The sequence below is a fragment of the Carettochelys insculpta genome, chromosome 1 (genome assembly GCF_033958435.1).
Source record: "Carettochelys insculpta isolate YL-2023 chromosome 1, ASM3395843v1, whole genome shotgun sequence".
Taxonomy (NCBI): domain Eukaryota; kingdom Metazoa; phylum Chordata; order Testudines; family Carettochelyidae; genus Carettochelys; species Carettochelys insculpta.
The window spans coordinates 218,437,352-218,457,946 of NC_134137.1; the positions used below are offsets into that span (position 1 = coordinate 218,437,352).

The 20,595-nt window shown below is 42.6% G+C and overlaps 1 protein-coding gene across 3 annotated transcripts in view; it reads left to right on the top strand.

Moving 5' to 3' along the window:
* ABI3BP (ABI family member 3 binding protein) overlaps positions 1-20,595 on the top strand; it is a 451,725-nt gene that overhangs the window by 379,714 nt on the left and 51,416 nt on the right. For all 3 annotated transcript variants that reach the window (XM_074999360.1, XM_074999369.1, XM_074999377.1), the window contains 5 exons: positions 1,344-1,454; positions 4,632-4,763; positions 6,515-6,583; positions 10,020-10,232; positions 19,185-19,293. In XM_074999360.1, the coding sequence (XP_074855461.1) occupies positions 1,344-1,454; positions 4,632-4,763; positions 6,515-6,583; positions 10,020-10,232; positions 19,185-19,293 (634 nt within the window). The remainder of the gene's footprint in view (positions 1-1,343; positions 1,455-4,631; positions 4,764-6,514; positions 6,584-10,019; positions 10,233-19,184; positions 19,294-20,595) is intronic.

A 20,595-nucleotide genomic window follows, 5' to 3' on the forward strand; every position in this document is an offset into this window, starting at 1 on the left:
TTGTGTCCAATTTTGCCATTCTGATAAGTAAAACCAGCCCATCTGTTTTGTTTGAAATAGTTACCATCTATAGTTGAAGAAGGTGAATCATCTATGAATTATTTTATTTAAAAAACATGGATATGTCACTGCAAATTTAAACAGCAGTTTACGCACAGATGTTTCTTCCCCCCAGGGATTTTATATTCTTTGAGCTGCGCATTTCTTTGCATGATCTCTAACAGTGTGGGGCCTTTGGACACTATCATAATAAAACCATGGGACTGACTTTTCATCAGCAACATCCAAAATGACCCAGAAGTCTTACTTCAGTGTTGTGATGGATGTGATCACAGTGCAGTAGAACCTTGGAGTTACAAACTGATCTGTCAACCATATACCTTATTTGAGATAGGAGTTATACAATCAGGCCACAACAGAGAAGAAAAATCACAAATACTGCACAGTATTTTATTAAATGTAAATTACTGAAAAAATAAAGGGAAAGCAGCATTTTTCTTCTGCATAGTAAGTTTCAAAGCTGTATTAAATAACTTCATTTGTAAACTTTTGAAAGGGCAGCCACAATATTTTGTTCAATTGCAAACAACTTCCATTCCCAAGCTGTTCGTAACTCTGAGGTTCTACTGTTCAAACTACCCTCACAATTGACACTACTGTCAGTAGGAGCAGTAGAAAAGTCAAGGACTGAATAAGAGAAACAGATTGTCTAACCTGATAACTCCTGTAAGTGTTATCTTCAGATCAAAGCAGAAATATATTGGCCATTCAGTTTAGGGACATTTCTTCTGTTCATGCTGTACCTGTTTCTTAGCTAATATTTTTAAATCTTCCTTAAATGTTGTTAAAAATAAAACAACTGCTGAGTACTTTTGGATGATAGTTCCAGAAATGCAAGGCAGTGAAAAAATACAGCATTCATGGGCCTTTGTAATAGGACAATTGTTTTATGGAATTCCAAATATTTTCAGGAGGTGGTTATCCTTTGTATATACAAATATTCCATTGTGGTTACAGGAATTTTTTCCTGTGTACAGTAAACAAATCTCTGAAGCACGTTGTGTGACCTGTCAAAGAAAATAGAGGTTCAGATGGACTGTCTTGGTTGCCGTCCTTTGATGAAATCTTGATTTAATCCAACAGGCATGCACTTCTCCTACAGAGAATTTTAGGTTCAGTACATAACTTCATTCAGGGTCTCCCTTTCTTTGCTTTTGCTGCTAGCATGTGCCGTAACATTTTATTTGGGAAGTTAAAATGTTGTCCACGCTGTTTCTCTTTCTGATACGGCAGGTGCTTACACAGCTAACCACACTTTTTTATAACTTTATACATTTATACAGTTGCTAGACCACCTGACCGTCAGCAGCCTGCCTTACCACCTGCCAAACCGACACAGGTGCGAAGAAAACCTTTGCCACCAAACACAATGACTGGTAAACCAGGAAGTCCAGGTATCTCAGCTTTTTCATCTTCAGCTGAACCCTTTTGTTTGCTTTGATGTGCTTAATAGCTTTAAGTTCCATTGATATCCATGGGAACTGAGCAGACTTAGAACTTCACAGGATCTGAACCTTTTTCGTTATCTGAGGCAAGATAACATAAACAGTGGGCTAGATTAGGCCAGAGAGTCAGACCCCTGAGCAGAGGGTAATACTGGCTCCCTTCAGAATGTGAAGCCTGTTCACTTCCACCCAGTGCATGTGGTCTGCTGTGAGTTCTGATGTACAACAGATAAGAGGCCATGGTTCTGCTTTCTCTTCCCTTCCTCCTCCTCCTCTGCCCCCTGCCCCTTTGGTGCTTTGTGTGCTTTCCAGGCACATAGGCAAGTACAATCCCCACGCAGAGCAGGAACTTCGCTTTTTCTTGGCCCTGACTACAGTGGTGCAGCTACTTTGCCCTCACACCTCTCTGCATATCCACACAAAAGCAGATCACCCTGCGATCCTTTTGGTGAGACGCCTTTGTAATAGAGCTAATTGTATTGGGTATGTATTGATGCTGGCTGTGGCAGGCATTGAGTAGATACTTCAGTTTAATGTGTGGCAGATCAGGAGCAGGAATCTTGGTGCTGACAGTAGAAACTTCATGTCTCATCAGCAGTGGCCAAGCCAAAAATCTACTTCTTTGTTTCTGCACTTGCTGTAGGATGTTGCATTTCTTAATAATGGCTTTACCACATATAGGCTACGTCTACACGTGCACCCAACTTCGAAATAGCTTATTTCGATGTTGCGACATCAAAATAGTCTATTTCGATGAACAACGTCTACACGTCCTCCAGGGCCAGCAACGTCGATGTTCAACTTCGACGTTGCTCAGCCCAACATCGAAATAGGCGCAGCGAGGGAACGTCTACACGCCGAAGTAGCACACATCGAAATAAGGTTGCCAAGCACAGCTGCAGACAGGGTCACAGGGCGGACTCAACAGCAAGCCGCTCCCTTAAAGGGCCCCTCCCAGACACAGTTGCACTAAACAACACAAGATACACAGAGCTGACAACTGGTTGCAGACCCTGTGCCTGCAGCATAGATCCCCAGCTGCCGCAGAAGCAGCCAGAAGCCCTGGGCTAAGGGGTGCTGCCCACGGAAACCATAGAGCCCCGCAGGGGCTGGAGAGAGAGCATCTCTCAACCCCCCAGCTGATGGCCGCCATGGAGGACCCAGCAATTTCGATGTTGCGGGACGCGGATCGTCTACACGTCCCTACTTCGACGTTGAACGTCGAAGTAGGGCGCTATTCCCATCTGCTCATGGGGTTAGCGACTTCGACGTCTCGCCGCCTAACGTCAATTTCAACTTCGAAATAGCGCCCAACACGTGTAGACGTGACGGGCGCTATTTCGAAGTTACTGCCGCTACTTCGAAGTAGCGTGCACGTGTAGACGCAGCCATAGTAATGCTTATGTCATAAAGCACACCAAAAATTGACCCAATGTGTTTCTCTTATGCTTTGAATAATATTGAGTGCTACTTTTTCTCCATTCAATCTCTAATTCATTAAATCTCTAATACATCTGCCAGTGTTTCCTATTTTCATCTTTTTTCCCCTCAACTCAGAGGCCAATTTTACATATTAGCCAGTAAGAATCATAGAATCCTGGATGTTAGAGATGGAATAAACTGGTTAGATCATCCAGTCCATCTCTTGGGGCCAGGATTTTTTCTCTCATACATTTCCTAACGTTTTGTCCAATTTAGTTTTAAATGACCCACATTATGCAGCTTTCTCCAATTTTCTTGCAAGACTATTTACAGCTTTAATTAATCTCATGATTAGGAAACATTTGTCTCATAGTATCAGAGGGATAGCCGTGTTAGTCTATATCTGCAAAAACAATGAGAAATCCTGTGGCACCTCATAGACTAACAGATTTTTTGGAGCATAAACTTTCATGGGCAAAGACCTGCTTCATCAGATGCAGTACCCCTTGAAAGACACCAGCAGAGAATAAAAGCAATATCCCATGATGTAAAATAATTAAAAATGGCGAATAAATTTGTCATTTATTTTCAACAGAGAATATAGCACTACCCGTCACTGCCTTCTCCAGATGGATATTGCTTACTATAAAAAAAAAAAAAGGTCTGTCTAGGCCAAAATAAAATCCTTTCTGACCCCCAAATAGAGGTGCAAATTGTTGGTCAGAACTAATGAGACTTGTGCTGTTCGCCTTTAATGCATTTAGAGTTGCCCTGTGGAAACAGTGTAACAAACTTGTTAGGGTTCCAATAGTCAGCTGTATAATTTCAGCCATTATTAGGGCACCTTTTGCTGGCTGACTTCATGTCTTTAATCCTTATTCATACCCTGGACTTGATAATGTCCCCTGATGTTGAGTACTGAAGTGAGAGGAACTTAAAAACAGTTCTGTAGTGAAGGAGTCCAAGTCTCGTTTACTGAATTTAGCTCTCTCATCCTGTACTTTGTGATAGGTGTAAACTATCACCACTAATCTAGAAGCAGAGAATTACAGATGAAGAATATGAAAGTTTTATTGTGTGATTTTGTCCCTTTAATAGTTAGTGTAGGATTCTTCCTTTTGTGTTCATTCAGTTAACTATATTCAAATTTTATCTCTCTCTATCCCTCAGAAATCAACATTTGCATGTCTTAGCATTTTCTTTATATGATACCACATGAGAAAATTTGCCAGCTTGCAGGAAGTCAATATTGTCGAGCACATTATCAACACTGCCACTGCTTAGTGGGCTGTTAGAAGATATTTAGGGGTAAATTACAGCTAAATAACAGCATCGAACACTGAGACCCAGGATTGGTGGCTGTAAACAAACTTTATGGGCCCACGGGAAACTTGGTCATACCCATGATAAGTAGTTGTCCAGCTAACGAAAATCATGCTGGATTATGGATGTTGGTGGATGAGAGAGTGACAGATTAGAGAGCTTCAACCTGTATATTGAAGGAATAGACTGTATTTTTTCAGCCACAGTCCAGGCTTGTCCAATTGTTCTTGAGTCAAACTGGAAAATGGTGTATCTGTGCTGAGGGGAAGCTATACTTGAAAATACTTCCCTCCCAAGTACATGACCCCACTTTTCTAACTAAATAGTCATCGAAAATCTGAGTTATGCTCAAAAGAAAACAAGTTCACTTCTTCCGCCTAGGAATTGCCTCGATGTCACAAACTTCAACTTCTCCCATGACTTCTGTCGCCAACCCCACTGGATCAACCATACCTGGAAAGGCAGAAACACCAAATAAAAAGCCAACAGTTTCTGCTTCCCCAGAAGAATATGGTAAGCAGCAGGTTTTTTTTCCTCTTAAGTTAAGGGACTTCTGTATTAAAGTTCCTGGCAATTCAGCTAGCTGATTGTATTAGTCACTTAAATTTTTGTTGCATCTCTTTCCCAAACTCTTGTATTTATTTTATCCATAGAATATAAGGTCCTCTGAGCTGGTTCGGATACTGATCTCACTTACACCACTTCTGCACTGGTGTATCTTCATTGAACTCAACTGACTTACTTCTGATTTGCATCTTTGTGAGATCAGAATAAGGTGCATTGTATTCCTAGAAGTCTGCACATGTCTTGCGTAATTTTAATACTTGTGAAGAGGACACTTGAATTGTGTTGAAGCTCCAAAAGGTGTAGCTTCCTTTCCTGAGAGTTTCCTAGTATATAGCACCACACATTCATATCATATATTATCCGTGTGTGATATGCGTGGTGGTATTATTGTTGTATATATCCACCTAGTTATTCTGATAACCCAGTCCCTTTGCATGTAAGTAGTATCGGAAGAGTCCTAGCCTCTAGGTCGGGATTTTAAACTCATCTGGCTTTGGGAAAATTGTGATTTGCACATTGTAGATTGAGGGGCAAGGTGCAAAATTTGGATTTGGATTTGGATTGAGATTCTGAATGATTCGCTCATTGCATGGTAACACAAAGAATCTTGCCTCTTTATGATGAGAGTGAACTCTCTGTGGCATGGTCTGCTGACAAAAGTGGGCTTGATACTAGACTTATAAGAATGCATGCTGTGAATTTACATTATGTGCTGTCCAGCAAGGTCTTTCCCAAAAGCAGATACTGAGATTTCTAGATTGTAACTTGATGCGGTTAGAAGATCACAGCTCGAGTTAACTATTGAAAGTATGTAATTTCTGCTCCTAATTTGATATGCTTTTCTAAACGAGTGACAGTCTTTTATGGAGATCTTTAAAAACCAATGAAAATAGCCTGCTAAAATATGTTCTGCTTCACTTGGAGAGTTACATAAAGTACTAGTATAGGTTAGAATAATTTAGAGACCTGAGTTAAAAAAAAAAACCCTCATGAAAAATATTTTTCTTAGTTTTATATAATGTATGTAAAATATTTATTCAAACCTCTTCAGATCGATCAAGCTGAGATATGTCCATGAATGATTTCCTAATTCTGACTGCCATTGACTTTGATGGAAACTAGATTTGCATTTGCGTGCAGAAGTAGCCTACTGTGTTTAACATAATCAGTATTTACTAACATGTTAACTCCTGGGTTCTATTTTGCTTTTGCACATGCTTCCACTGGTTTCTGTTCACATAAGTTTTATTGACTTTAATGGGAGTTACTTACTCTGAAGACAGAATTTGACCCATATTTGCCATTTGATTGTGGAAATTCCACTGAATCAATATAATAGTCTGAGCTAGACCATGAGTTAAAGGGTGATGAGTCAGTGCAATGCAAAAACAATATTTTATAGGTTCTTTAAAGAGGAGTGTGGATATTTTGTATGGAATGGCTTCAACAGCAATAATGAACTCAGTCATTTGAATAATGCTTATACTCATTTTGGCCAAGAACGTAGACTTTTATTTTTCATGACAACCAAATTCCAGGTGACTATTGGGGGAAAGCAAAAATGACAGTAAAAATTTTTCGCATAGCGGATTTAAGAAGCTCATTTAGAATGGCAGAGGAATTATGGGGTGTTTGTCATTTTAATATTGCAAGATAACGCTTTTCTGAGAATATTATTGTGATTGTCTCTTTCTCAGTTAATGAAACTGTCTTCAGCTCGATTCCAACATCAGAGACGGATACTCAGGGCAAACAGCGGTTCATAGGTATGACTTTAGTGATTACAGTCCTTTTTTATTAGGTCAGTTTTCATATATTTCCACATACTTGTGTTAAATTATGTATCTGTAGAAGAGTTTGCTTATCGGTGTGGTGCCTCCTTGTGACCAGGAATGATGTAGCAGTTCTCTTCAAACCTGGCATTCCCTGCCGATAGCCACCGTGGTTGTCTGGTGGTCCATGTCTTCCTGTGATTTGGCCCTTGAGCCATATGATGATTTATGTCTGCCCCTTCTGCAGTAATGGAATGGTCCAGCAACTGAACAAGTCTTCAGCCTCTTCACTGGTCCCATTGTTGTTATTCCATTTTCCCAGGACTTTCCATTGTTGCTTTTCCTATATCTGGCTTACTGTCTGCTCAGCAGTGGCTGGTAATAGAACCTGGGCCCTCCTCCTACTACATCACATTCTAACTCAGGGACCCTGTAACCATCAGCAAGGAATGGTTCATCCAAATCTTTGCAATTGTTTCCTTGGATTTCTTCCTACCCAGCCTTTCTCAGGTCTGCATCCCCACAACTCTCTGGGCTCACCCTCTGTCAGGGTTGGAATCTCCCTAACCAAAATTCCAAAGTAAAATTAGAAACTTACACACCATTGTGCCTGCCTTGGGTTCTTCCCACTGTCTGATCCCAGGCCAGATCTACAATAGCATTTTATCTGCATAGCAGTGTCTCTCAGGAGTATGAAAAATCTGCACCCCAGTAAGATGTAGTCATACTGAGCCCTACTATGGACCATGTAGGTTGGTAGAAGGAAGTCTTCTGCCTGTGTAACTGCCACCTCTTGAGAAGTGGATTACCAATTTCAGCAAGAAAATTCCTCCCATCAGCATAAGTTATGTTTACACTGAAGTATACAGCTGTGCTGCTATTATGTTCTAAGTATAGACAAGCCATTAGAGAATAACTGCAGAGTACCTGCCTGTCTTCTTGCAACCCTTTTCTACCACAGCTTCCTGTTTTTATACTACCCTCAGCTCCTCCCCGTCAGTGTTTGGGACTTACCTACCCTCCTGATAGAGCAAAGTACCTTAATTGCTCTCTCTAGCTCCAGTTAACGCATCATATCAGTATGGGGTACACAACCCATCACAATAACCCGCTTAGTTCCTCCTTCCAAACCTTAAGTGATTTTTTTTGTTATATTTTGGTGACAGGACTTTAATGTAGATCATGTAATCATTCTTGACTGCATTTTGTCTCAATTTCCATGAATCTTCTACCTCAACACCCAGCTCCTAAACTGGAGGGTGGGAAAGGAATCTTCCAGAGATCATTTCAGCACTGGCCAGCAATCGCGCTAATGCATGTTGTTCGTACTCTATTGAAATCATAGTGGAATGTCCTAAAATGCCTTGCAAGCCCACCCAAACAGACTTTTTCTCTTTATTACCCTCAAGGTATGCTTTCCCCTATGGAGTACTCACCCTACCAGACATTACAAGGCAAACACATTCTTACAGATAATACCACGCTTGCCAGTGGACCTGTCCATAAAAGCTAAATCAGGCAAGAAAATACATCAGTCACCCTAGTAATTGTTTTTTTTAAAACAAATCTTGCTTTGTCCTTCAAACAGAGAGGGCACTGTCGAATGTTAAAAAGAAACCTGAAACGTGGCAGTGCGGAATTACAATAATAACTTCCATCTACTCAAAGGAAGAATTTACACTCCCACTGGACTAATTCTGCCTCTTTCCTGTCTATGCATAGAAACTCGTGTGTGTGCAATTAAAGCGATATTAGACCTCTGTCTCTCTGAGGTAGTAAAACTTTCCATTTTAAGGGTAATATACTCTTTATCACCTTCATTAATCTTCTTTTATAATGTCACTACAGAATGTAAAACTCTTGCATTGTAAGGGCTTGATCTTCCACCATTGAAATCCATTAAATCCCTTGGCTTCAAAAGTTGCACGATCAGACAGTTAATGAAAGGAAGGCCCCACTTTCAACTTGCTACCCTTTCTGTGGAAATGAGACGATGATTGTTGTGTATTATATTCTCAGGTGGAAGCTGCAAACAGGATCAGAGGAAAATAAAAATACAGAACTTTAAGAGACGTTGAAAGATCAAGAAATCCAACCAAGTAAATCAAGACCATCCTTGATGACAATTGTTTTCCCACCTGTTCTTAAAAACCTCCATGGCTGGTGATTCCACAACTTCCATTGGCAGCTTTTACCACTGCTTAACTAATCTCAGAGGAAGAAAGTTTTTCCTAATATCTAACCTAAATCTCCCTTTTTATGGATGAGCCTTTTGCTACTTCTCCAGTCTTCTGTGGAAAAGCAGAAGAATTGATCACTGTCCTCTTTGTCACATCCTTTGACATATTTGAAGGCTTTTCTCCAGCTCCCCCCTCAGCCTTCTTTTTCTCTAAATGTACCCGGTTTTAACTCGCCTCGTAGGTCAGTTATTTTTAACTTTCTGTTGTTTCTCTTCTGGGCTTCAATTTGTCCATGTGGTACCCAGAATTCTACACAATACTCTAGTTGAGGCTTCACCCGTGTTGAACAGAACAAGACATTTATCTGTCATGCCTTTACATATGACATTCCAAAATGATATTAGGCTTTTTCAGAGCTGCATCATGTTGTTTATTCAGATTCAATTTGTGATCCACGGTAACTAACAGATCCTTTATGGTGCTAGTACTACCTCACTAGTTATTCTGCATTTAGTTTTTCTTTCTTAAATGCACTATTTTGCACTCATTTTTATTGACTTTCATCTTGGAGATCTCAGGGCTCTTCTTCAGTTTGTCAGACTTGTTTTCAGTTTTGACCGTTTCCTCCAATATGCCTGTGACCACTTCCAGCTTGGTGTCATCCACAGAGTTTATCAGTGTACTCTCCACTCCCTTGCCCAAGTCATGGCTGAAGATATTTCATGGAATTGAAGCAGGAAGGGCTCTGTAGGATGCCACTAGATAACAACCTCCCAGTTTGATAGAAAACCATTATTAGTTACTCTCTGAGTATGGATTTCCAACCAGTTATGCACATACAGAATAGCAATTTCATCTAGACCACTTACCCTAGTTTTCTTATGAGAAAATGCCATGTGGTATTGTAACAAAAGCCTTACTAAAGTCATAATGCATTCTCTTTGATTTTCCCTGTTCCTCACCATTGACTAGTACAGTAATCCTGTCAGAGAAGGAGGTTGGGCCTTGGAGAAGGTAAATTGCAAAAAATGGGAAAATTAAATTAAAGCAAACATACAGAATACAGTGCACACGCAACTGTAGGGGTCACTGTAAGAGAATGCTGTTCTCGAACATTTGTGTTAGATTTTGGACATGATTTGTCAGACAGAATTGCTTACTTCATATATTTAAATAAGTGATGCCTTGTTTTTAGTATGTCTGCATTCTGTTTTCCTACCTAGCACTAACTGAGAATGCTTTTCTCCTAGGCCCTCATGTCCGGTACATGCCAAAACCTGAAGATGAGCCATGTTCTATCACAAGCACTCTCAGATACTTCCCAGAAGAGGAGGGCAGCACCAAGGAAGATGCTACTACTCCTCCACAAAATCCTCCTTCCAACTTGACTGTAGTAACAGTCGAAGGTTGTCCAACCTTTGTTGTACTGAACTGGACAAAACCAGACAATGACACTGTTACCGGTCAGTTCAAATTCAGTTTTCATCATCTACTACTCCAGTATATAACACTGTATGCTCATTTTTTACTTTGTTTGTTTGTTGTCAGCTTATGTCTAGAGATAAAAACATCATTAGATAAAGGGAGCCTGGTTCTTCACTGCTTAGCACCTTGTGTAATTGTTGAGCATTGGAGAAGGTGGGTATAAAACACTCAGACCTGTGGAGTTTTTCATACTCACTTTGCACTGATGTCAGTGACTGCACAAGAGGTAAGACCATGAAGAATCAGGCCTCATACAATGTGTCTCACTATTTATTGCTGGCTCCTCTATGCACTGTAGATAAGTGGATTCTTTGCGGTCTGATAGGATCAAATAATGGAGATTCAGCTGTTTGACCATAAAAGGGAAAAACAAGTAGTTTAACATTATTATTTAAAATTTATATATATCACAATACTACAGGCATGCATAGCATTTTACGGTGATGATACAGACATGTTTTCTGCCTTCAGGAGGTTACAGGCTAAGGACCTGATCCAGCAAAACCTGACAACTAGCCAATAAACTCTGTAAGCTTCTACTTGCAGTAATAAGCATCATACTCCAAAATAGACATTTGTAGGATCATCATTATCTCTTTCCTTTATAAATATGTAACCCAATTCAGGTGTTTAGATTTAAAATAGTGACGATATCTTAGTATTCATGTTCATCTTCTCATAAAAGACACAGTGTGGCTATGTCTACACTGCAGCGTTCTGTCAAGAGAAATTACTGTCAGAAGAAATCTGGCAAAACTTCTGTCAACAGATCACATGTGCACACAAAAGGGGTTCAAAAAAGTGATCCACTCCATCAACAGAGAGCAGCCTGCCTGCCTGGCCACTCTCTCGACAGAATGACTAACTGGAAGCTTTGCAAACAGAGCTGCCCGGTGAACCAGAAGCCCTGTCTGTCAACAGAGGGCTCCCTGGAGCATCTACATGGCTTTTTTGTTGACAGAAGCATTTGACAAGGCATTATTCCTCATTGCAGAGAGGCAGAACACTGGCGACAGAAGTGCCAAGTTCGTCTTTGAGTGATGTCCCATGGGTGCTCCTCTGTAGGTGCTGGGCTCATCCTGGCGATGCAGATCGGAGACTCTTCATAGCTGCCTCTAGCCGGTCTGTGCATGCGCTGCCACTGCATGTCTCCATTCATGCCCTTGTACTCACGTGCGCGGACCAGCTCAAGCCAGTTCCTCTCAGCCGCCCCTGGCTGCAGACAGGGCTAACTGCTTCTCTGCAACTTGGTGTTGTGAGACTATTTATTCTCTTTCAAAATCGTTCAAAGTTCTTCTTCTTGTTACTTTGGTTTATTCATCATTCTTTTTTTAAAAAAAGTTGAAATCGTGAAGTTTTATGTTATTGTTCTGGTTGGACTCAGAGCTAAGTTTCAGTTCTCTTTGTTACTAGTTGCATAACCCAGTTAATGAACTGCATGTCTGGAGCCTTTCAACCATGCTGGGCTCTCAAGGCTTTAAAAAATGTGGACAATGCTGCAAAGCAATGCCTGCCTCGGATGGTCACTCCAAGTGCATACAGTGCTTGGGAGAAGGCCACATCCTTCAAAAAAGTTTAGTGCAGTGCTGGCAAACTGCCCAAGCTCAGTGCGACCGTGAGATGTGCCTGAAAATGATACTTTTGACAAAGCTCTTCAACCTCCAAGTGAAGAGCCTAGTGCAGCTCAAGACCAGCCTATCTTCAAGTGCGGGACTTCATCCTCCTCTACCCTGCCAACCAAGAAATCTAAAACTTCACCCACCAGCTCATTGCCTGTGATCCCGCAGCGCACCCCTGGAGATGCCTTCAAGCCTGGCATTTCTGGTACTGCTTCAGTAAAGCCTAAGCCGGACATGAGCAGCAAGGCACAACAGCACTGCCATCTAAGCCTTCAGAACCGAGGGTGCCGACCCCTTTCAAGTGCCCAGTTCTCAGTCCACCAGCACCAACTTGGTGGCGCTGATACTGGCCCCAACAGCGGCACCTCCAGTTCAGCCTTTCCTGGGCGTGCCACACAGTTGGCCTTTCACTCTCTAGGCTTCCTCATCAATGAGAAAAAGTCAGCCCTCCAGCCTAGGCAGAATCTAGAGAATTCATCAGGTCTCAACTTGATGGCACTACAACGAGAGCATATTTGCCCCTCCACAGGTTCAAGACCATCCAGGACCTCATGGAGATCCTCACAAACAGCCCCACTGTACAAGAGGTTGTATGCCTCACTCATGGGACACATGGCGGCAACAATGTTCATGATACAGCACTCCAGACTCCACTTTCATGGTCTACAACACTGGCTGGCTACAGTGTATAATGCTGCCGACCACAGCCTTCACCGCGCGGTGGTCCTTCCACATCATGTCCTCAAATCCCTACTTCATTGGTGGAGAGAGGAGAGCCTTCTTTCCAGTGTCCTGTTTCACCTCTAACAACCACCACAGATGCCTCACTTCTAGGGTGGGGAGCCCATATGGACACCTTTGCCATTCAAGGGTGATGGTCCCCACAAGAATGCCTACTACACATCAATCTTCTGGAGTTCAGAGCTGTTCTCCGGGGCTGTCAGAACTTCCAACAATACGTTCGGAGTGCAACAGTAAAAATATTAACAGACAATGTGGAGACAATGCACTACATAAATCTCCAGGGAGGGGCCTGCTCATATTCCTTCTGTGTGGAGGCAATCCAACAGTGGAATTGGTACATTCGCAAAAACATCACACTTGTGGCATCTTGTCTGACTTACTTGGACTCAGCAATGTCACTGCAGACTCCCTGAGCAGATACTTTGCACCGGACCACAAGTGGGAACTTTACAGCGGGGTTGTCTGCTCCCCGTTCCAGCACTGGGGCATCCCCATCGGCGATCTCTTCCACCTGTCACAACAGGAAATGTCACCTTTATTGCTCCAGAGCGAGAGTTGGACAGGGATCTTTAGACACCTCATTCTTGAGGTCATGGAAGGGACCTCTCTTGTATGCCTTTCCCCCTACGGTCCTTGTACCCAGGGTACTCCAAAAAGCCAGAATGGATGGGATACCTTCCTTCTACTGGCCCAGCAGCAACATTGGTTCCCACTGCTACAGAGGATGTTGCCTTACCCTCCCTATCCTCTCCTCCTCCTACCAGACCTACTGAAGCAGGAACAAGGAGCCCTACAGCATCCTCAGATACGCAGATTACACCTCACGACCTGGTTCCTAACTGGCTCAATGAGTCCCAGCTCCTCTGTTCCACAGCAGTCAGGAACGTTTTAGAACACAGGCAGAAGCAAACTACTAGAGCTGCTTATCTCTCTAACACCATCTGGTGTTCACTACAAAAGTGGATCTGGCGTTATCCCCTCTTAATGCCATCTTGGGCTACATTCTGCAACTCAGAGACTTAGGGTTGGCACTAACCTCCTTAAGAGTGCACCTTGCCAGCAGTGTTTAGGGGTCACATCGAGGGTTCTCGGTGTTTGCTCACCCAGTTACTAAGAGATTCCTTAAAGGACTTGTAAATCTGTGTCCCCCACATAGACCAACTCCCCCGCCATGGAATCTTGATCTAGTTCTATGAGCATTGATGATACCGTCATTTGAACCCCTGGAGACCATCTGTCTCAAGCTACTTACCATGACGGCAACCTTTCTTCTCGCCATCGCATCTGCCCATAGAATCGCCGAAATATCAGCCCTCATGGTGAGACCACTGAATACGATCTTCACTAAGGATGGAGTAATGCTTAGACACCATCTGGTGTTTGTTCCCAAAGTCTCCTCCGACTTTCACTTCAACAAACCTTTAATCTTACCTGTGTTTTATCCTAAACCGCGCTCATTGCCACAGGAAGCAGCACTACACACTTTAGATGTCCGCAGAGCACTTGCCTTTTATATAGACAGGACCAAAGCATTCCATAAAACAGAGCACTTGTTAGTATCGTTGGCTGAGTGCTCCAAAGGTGAGCCTCTTTCATCTCAACAGATAGCTCATATCATTACCGCCTGCATCACCCAGTGCTATTCTTCCAGCCAGACGCCTCTCGCAATGCCACCACGAGCGCATTGCACAAGAGCAGTGGCGACTTCGACAGCTTTCCTTAAAGGGGTGTCCCTTGTAGATATCTGCAGAGCAGCTACCTGGTCATCCTGTGCTACCTTTGTGAGACACTATGCTGTCTGAGACAGATGGGCTGCGGATACTTCGCTAGCCACAGTGGTCCTCTCTGCTCCATTTACATGGTGCCTCCCTTTGTTTTTCTATTCCCTCTTCCATTTATTGGGAACTGCTACACAGTCACCTACAGTGCAGCACCCACAGGACATCACTTGAAGGTGAAAGTGAAGTTACTCACCTCTGTGCAGTAACTGTCATTCTTCAAGATGTGTGTCCCATGGGTGCTCCACTTCCCACCCTCCTCCCCACTTTGGAGACTGCCTTGTTTGTTCATTCTTTTTCAAAGATTCCGGAATGATTTTGAGTAACGGGCTCGAGCCAGTCCCCACACGTGATTAAAAGAGCGTGAATGGAGAGATCCAGCAGCAGCGCATGCACAGACCAGCTAGATACAACTAAGAAGAGTCTCCGATCTGTGGCGCCAGGATGAACCCAGCACCCACACTGGAGTACCCACAGGACACACATCTCAAAGAATGATAGTTACTGCACCAAGGTGAATACCTTCACTTTTGTCAACACACTGCCAACAAAATGCATTTTGTGTCTAGACACTCGGCAATTTTTGTCTACAAAATCCACTAGTGTGGATGTAGTCCCTATGTTCTTTGCTCTAAAAGGTCGTCTTGCATATTGTCATCATTTATAGCTGAATGGCTCTTTTATCCTTCATGTCCTCACAAACCTACTGTTGACTCTCTAGCCTACCCATTTTATAGATCTGTATAATAAGTGGCAAATTCAGTGTTTTCTTTTGAGAGCAACACATGTTATGGTATCAAATAATCTGCAGTCTCTGTGTGTGTGTGTGTGTGTGTGTGTGTGTGTGTTGGCTTCTCCAGCTTGAATGGTGGGGAAGGACAGTGTTCTAAGCCTTTGCAATGACGGATGTGTCCTTTTGCATGAGCATTCCTTATCCCAAATAGCCATGCAGAGCCTTTCCACATCGAGGTTGTCTGGTTTTAGTTTTGATGTCCTCTCCTAAGAAACACGTATAATATGTAAGAGGAAATTCTTTCCAGAGCAAATACAAAGGATTCAGTTGAAAAATAAGTGAATGTGATTCACCCATGTTTTGCATGAATGAAAAGTCTCTGACATCTTCCAAGATACTTTCTTTTTAAATTTTCCTGCTTGAAGAGAAAGATTTGGAACACACAGGGCGAGCATACACCCTTCAGTGGCAATGGCAGTACAGCCATCAGCGTACTCACTGCAGTTTTGCCTGTAGAAAATTCCTTCCTGAGTCTTTAGGAAGAGTACAATACCATGCTCCCTTTTTCCATTTAATCACCACTGTAATGATGGTTTGTCTATTAATGTGTTCTGCAACTTTTTCTTCAACAGAAATGCATCTCTTAGTCTCCAGGAAAAGAAAGAAACATGGGACAAGCTATATGAATGTCATTAACTATTACTGAGCATCTCAACGTTTTTCTGTTTAAAAAAAAGCTTGTTAGGGTTTGACCATCCAGCTGGTTTTTTTTTATGAATGGCTGTGTCTACACATGCCCGTCCCTTTTGGAAGGGACAAGTAAACAACATGGATTGGAACTGGTTAGTGAGGCACTAATATGAATATTCAGTACCTCATTAGCATAATGGCAGCCAGTCATGCTTCGAAAGTGCTGCTTTCAAAACGCAAACTGGCTGCGTAGAGGCTGGCACCTCGAAATAAACCCCAGACTTCGAAATTCCATTATGCCTAGAACGAACTGGGAGGGGCACATGTAGACACGGCCAATATGTTCAATATCAAGTTCCAAAATTCTTGGACCCAACAACATTCCTCTCTATCATATAGCTTTGTTTTCTTCCCTTCAGTACATTGCATACTGTATTTATTTAGTAGAACAGATACAATAATTTTTAAATTTGAGTGGAAAGCTTTGAATTCCATTCCATTCCAGTCTAATATTTATTATTGGTTAAGAGGCACTTAATTTGAGTTTTCAGAAATCTGTTTTTATTTTTGGACTTTTGTCAAGGATTTTCCAAATTGCATTTCTCTGTATTTATGTTCATACAAATATATTTTCTCCAGATGTTTTGGACAAGGAGTGCTTTGGAAATGAAAAAGCAGCAAAATTTGTTGATCTCTTAATTAGCGATTATTATCAGCTACCTTTTCTCTGCTATGTTGCCTGAGAGCTTCAAAATCTTGGATATTCCTAAGACCAGAATTCCATTTCAGTAATGGAAAAGACTGGCAAACAGTACACAAAAAAGAGATGACAGTTACCTTCTAAATTACTTGAAAGCAATCAATGTCAAACATTAATCCTTTCACTGCTAGTGCTCAGCTGTGGCTTCTGCATGGTAGTCGTACCAGAAATGCTATGGTGTCTCATTGTTCCAGATGCAACTGAAGAAAGACAGGTTACAAGGGATGTCATATAACTAGGCCACGACTTTAGTAGCTTATCTCATCTCAGAAAGATCCAACAATAATTTGTACAGTGCAGGTCTTGATTTCTGCCTTAATATTTCCATGTGGTGGAGGGCAACCGTCAGACCTCCTGTCTTCCACTGCTCATCCCCAGCCATTTGTGAAGACCCCACCAGCCTTACTTTGTATGATGGCTAAGGGGCTGGGAAAATGAGATTGTTTCTTTTCCATTCCAAGACACCCTGGAAGCCCAACACACATTCCCCAGCTTCTCTAGGGGATGCCTTTTTCTAAATCCACTCCCAATCCCAGTTTATCAGGGAACACAGACCTCCTGTGGGACAGATACTTGCACTGTACACCCTCACGGTAGTGACAGTTTGAACCCTACCACCTGATCTTCTTCACCCTTTCTCTGACCTGCTGTGGTGAAGACCACCCCACCCACCCACCCACCCCCCGCAAATCCGCAACTCACCTCACCTCACCTCAGTCATTCTGGCAGTGAGAAAAATTTCTTCCAAGTCCCCAAAAGAGTGACCAGTGTAATTTGCCGAGCAGACAAAGGAATCCTGTCCTATGCTGACATCATGGATATGTGGGTGGGGCTGCCCATCTTGACAGTGTAGAGAGTGCAGACTAAGGATATGGGAGGTGCAGAAGCAGACCGCAGCTTGTGTTCCCACTCTCCAGGCCATATGCTCCATGGTCGGGGGATGGCCCAGAGCTCCCCACATCAGCCCAGGTTCTCTGGGCAGCTCTTATTACACCTCGGCCGTGTCTACACATGCACGCTACTTTGAAGTAGCGGCGCCAACTTCGAAATAGCGCCCGTCATGGCTACAAATGTTGGGCACTATTTCGAAGTTGAAATCGACGTTAGGCAGAGAGACATCGACGTCACTAACCCCATGAGGGGATGGGAATAGCACCCTACTTCAAAGTTGAGCGTCTAAGTAGGGCATGTGTAGACAATCCGCGTCCTGCAACATTGAAATAGTGGGGTCCGCCATGGCGGCCATTAGCTGAGGGATTGAGAGACGCTGTCTCTCCAGCCCCTGCGGGGCTCTATGGTCACCGTGTGCAGCAGCCCTTAGCCCAGGGCTTCTGGCTGCTGCTGCTGCAGCTGGGGATCCATGCTGCATGCACAGGGTCTGCAACCAGTTATCGGCTCTGTGGATCTTGTGTTGTTTAGTGCAACTGTGTCTGGGAGGGGCCCTTTAAGGGAGCAGCTTGCTGTTGAGTCCGCCCTGTGACCCTGTCTGCCGCTGTTCCTGGCACCCTTATTTCGATGTGTGCTACTTTGGTGTGTAGACGTTCCCTCGCAGTGCCTATTTTGATGTGGTGCTGCCCAACGTCGAAGTTGAACGTCGACGTTGCCAGCCCTGGAGGACGTGTAGACGTTATTCATCGAAATAGACTATTTTGATGTCGCTACATTGAAATAAGCTACTTCGATGTAGTGTGCACGTGTAGACGTAGCCCTCATCTCCAGCTTATGGCCCAGCCAGGAACATCAGGGGAGAAAGAAGGAGCAAGAGACAGGACCTCATGGCAAGTGGGAAGAGGCTGGTACCACCCCACGCCTCAGGCAGGTGCAGAATGGTGTCACAGAATGTGGGACACATGCTGTGACAGAGTCATTCAGCCTGGAGCTGGTGCTTGAACTCTTCATTTGGGGATGATCTGCCCAGTTCAGGACATGTAGTCACCCTATGTCTGGCTGTGTCAGTAAAAGAGCTGATAGTACGAGACAGATGAAGAATACTGAGCCTGCAAGCAGTTTAGGCTCTTTCTCCCAACTCAGAAATGGGGAATAACTCTAATGGATGTGAGCAGCAGCTAGAGACATTAAGCTTAAGTAAGGGACCATGCATTTAGGTCTTGTTTTAAATGTCTGTCTGTGCATGACATAACTTTTGGGCAGAATAAATAATCTTTGTTTTAAAGAAGCTGTTTCTCTGTTGACAGTGAATGTGTGCTGACCACAGGCTCCCAGAGGGAAACCCAGTGGGCCTACTAAGTATCAGTGCTGTCAACAAGACAATTATAAACTTAGTGGACAGTGACTGGACCATGGGATCTCACCTCAAGGGGAAGTAGAGGCATGGGTTTCAGTTTAAAGAGAGGTACTGCGCAGACAGGGCAAGGGTTTCAACAAGCTCTCCTAACCCAAAAACCATTACTTTCACCACTCCATGAGACTGGATCATTAAAAAGAGAGGTTTTTTAATCAACTCAGATACCAGTATGACCAAAGATAAGATAATCAGGGAAAGCCACACAAAGGAGAAAATCTGACAAGAAAAAAAGTAAGGAATGACAAAAGAGGAAGTAGAACTTTTCTTAAAGGAAAAAAATCTGTTTCTTTCAACTTTGCAGAGTATGAGATTGTGTCGACAGAGAATGGAGAACCTAATGGAAAAGAGAAGAGTGTTATAACTACAAATCAAACCCACTCTACAGTGGAAAATCTAAAACCTAACACAAGGTAATACACTCAAAGAACTTCTAGAATTCATCCAGCTAGTCCCATCACAATCTAAGAAAAAGATACAAATATAAGAACAGAGTGTGTTCTAATTCCCAAGAGAAGACGACTTTTTTAAAAAAATAGAGATAACAGCGAAAATAATCTCATGCCAGAGATGCTGCAGATGACCCAGACTGTAGGAGCTGGGTCTAGTTCAAAGGTGACGTATTCTGCATCCTGGGCAAAAGATTCACAGTTCAGTTTTTAAATGTCTACTCCCTCCTAAGAAAAAAATCTTTAGAGTATTGGACTTCAACAATTTGGTAACATTTCCATAGTTTTAATCATCTTTCAGAATTCAGGTCTCAGAGAATCTAAAGCGTTAAGACTAAAATTTCAAGTGGGAGTATCTCAGAAAAACTGCATATGTGACTACCTTTTTAAATAAATAATTGTAACTAGAGTGGAGCATTATTTTGAAACATTTATAATTGCATAAAATGTGTATAGATGTGACTTGGTTATACCAGTATTAAAACATAGTTAATGATCCAATATCCATGCTTTGGGAGAGAATTCAGAATTAACAAATCCAAATATTGTGAAGTTCAGTGGAACATGAATCTTTTCTGTATTGAGGAACAATCAAATCATGTGCAATGTGCCTGAGTATATCTGTTTTCAAAGCGAATAGACTTAGGCCATGTCTGTACTATGCAGTAAAATCAGCACCACTGCAATTGATACAGCAGTGCTGATTTGGTGGGTCTGGTGAAAACACATTAAGTCAGTGGGAAAGTGTTCTTCTCGTGAAGTCTGTAAGCCACCTCAATGAGAGGCAGAAGCCCTGTTCACAGGAGACATTTTTCTATTATTGCAGCTGATGTAACCAAAGTTCTCCCATCTGAGATCCTTTATAACAGTTTTTATCATGATAATTTATGTCAGTATTAGGGTGAGGTCAGAATGACATACCCAGCGGCAGCCATTGAATCCTGCATGTTACTGGCTATTAAATAGGTCCATTTTAACAAAGAAGTTCCTTATTCTTTCAAGTGGTGACCTTCAGTATGCCTGCTGTGATTGAAAAAGAAAAACCTACCATACATAGTCATATTTCCTCCAGGAATTTATACAGTGTAACATTATTAGTATTTATCAGGTGCCTTGGGCTGTACAGATGCAACATGAAGGCAGTCCTTGCTCCAAAATACTTAGTCTTGAAGAAGGTGGAAGAACTGGCCTGGGAGCTGGGTGACTTGGGTTCTGTTACTAGCTTTGCCATTGACCACTTTTCATTTTCTGTGCCTTTGTTTCCCT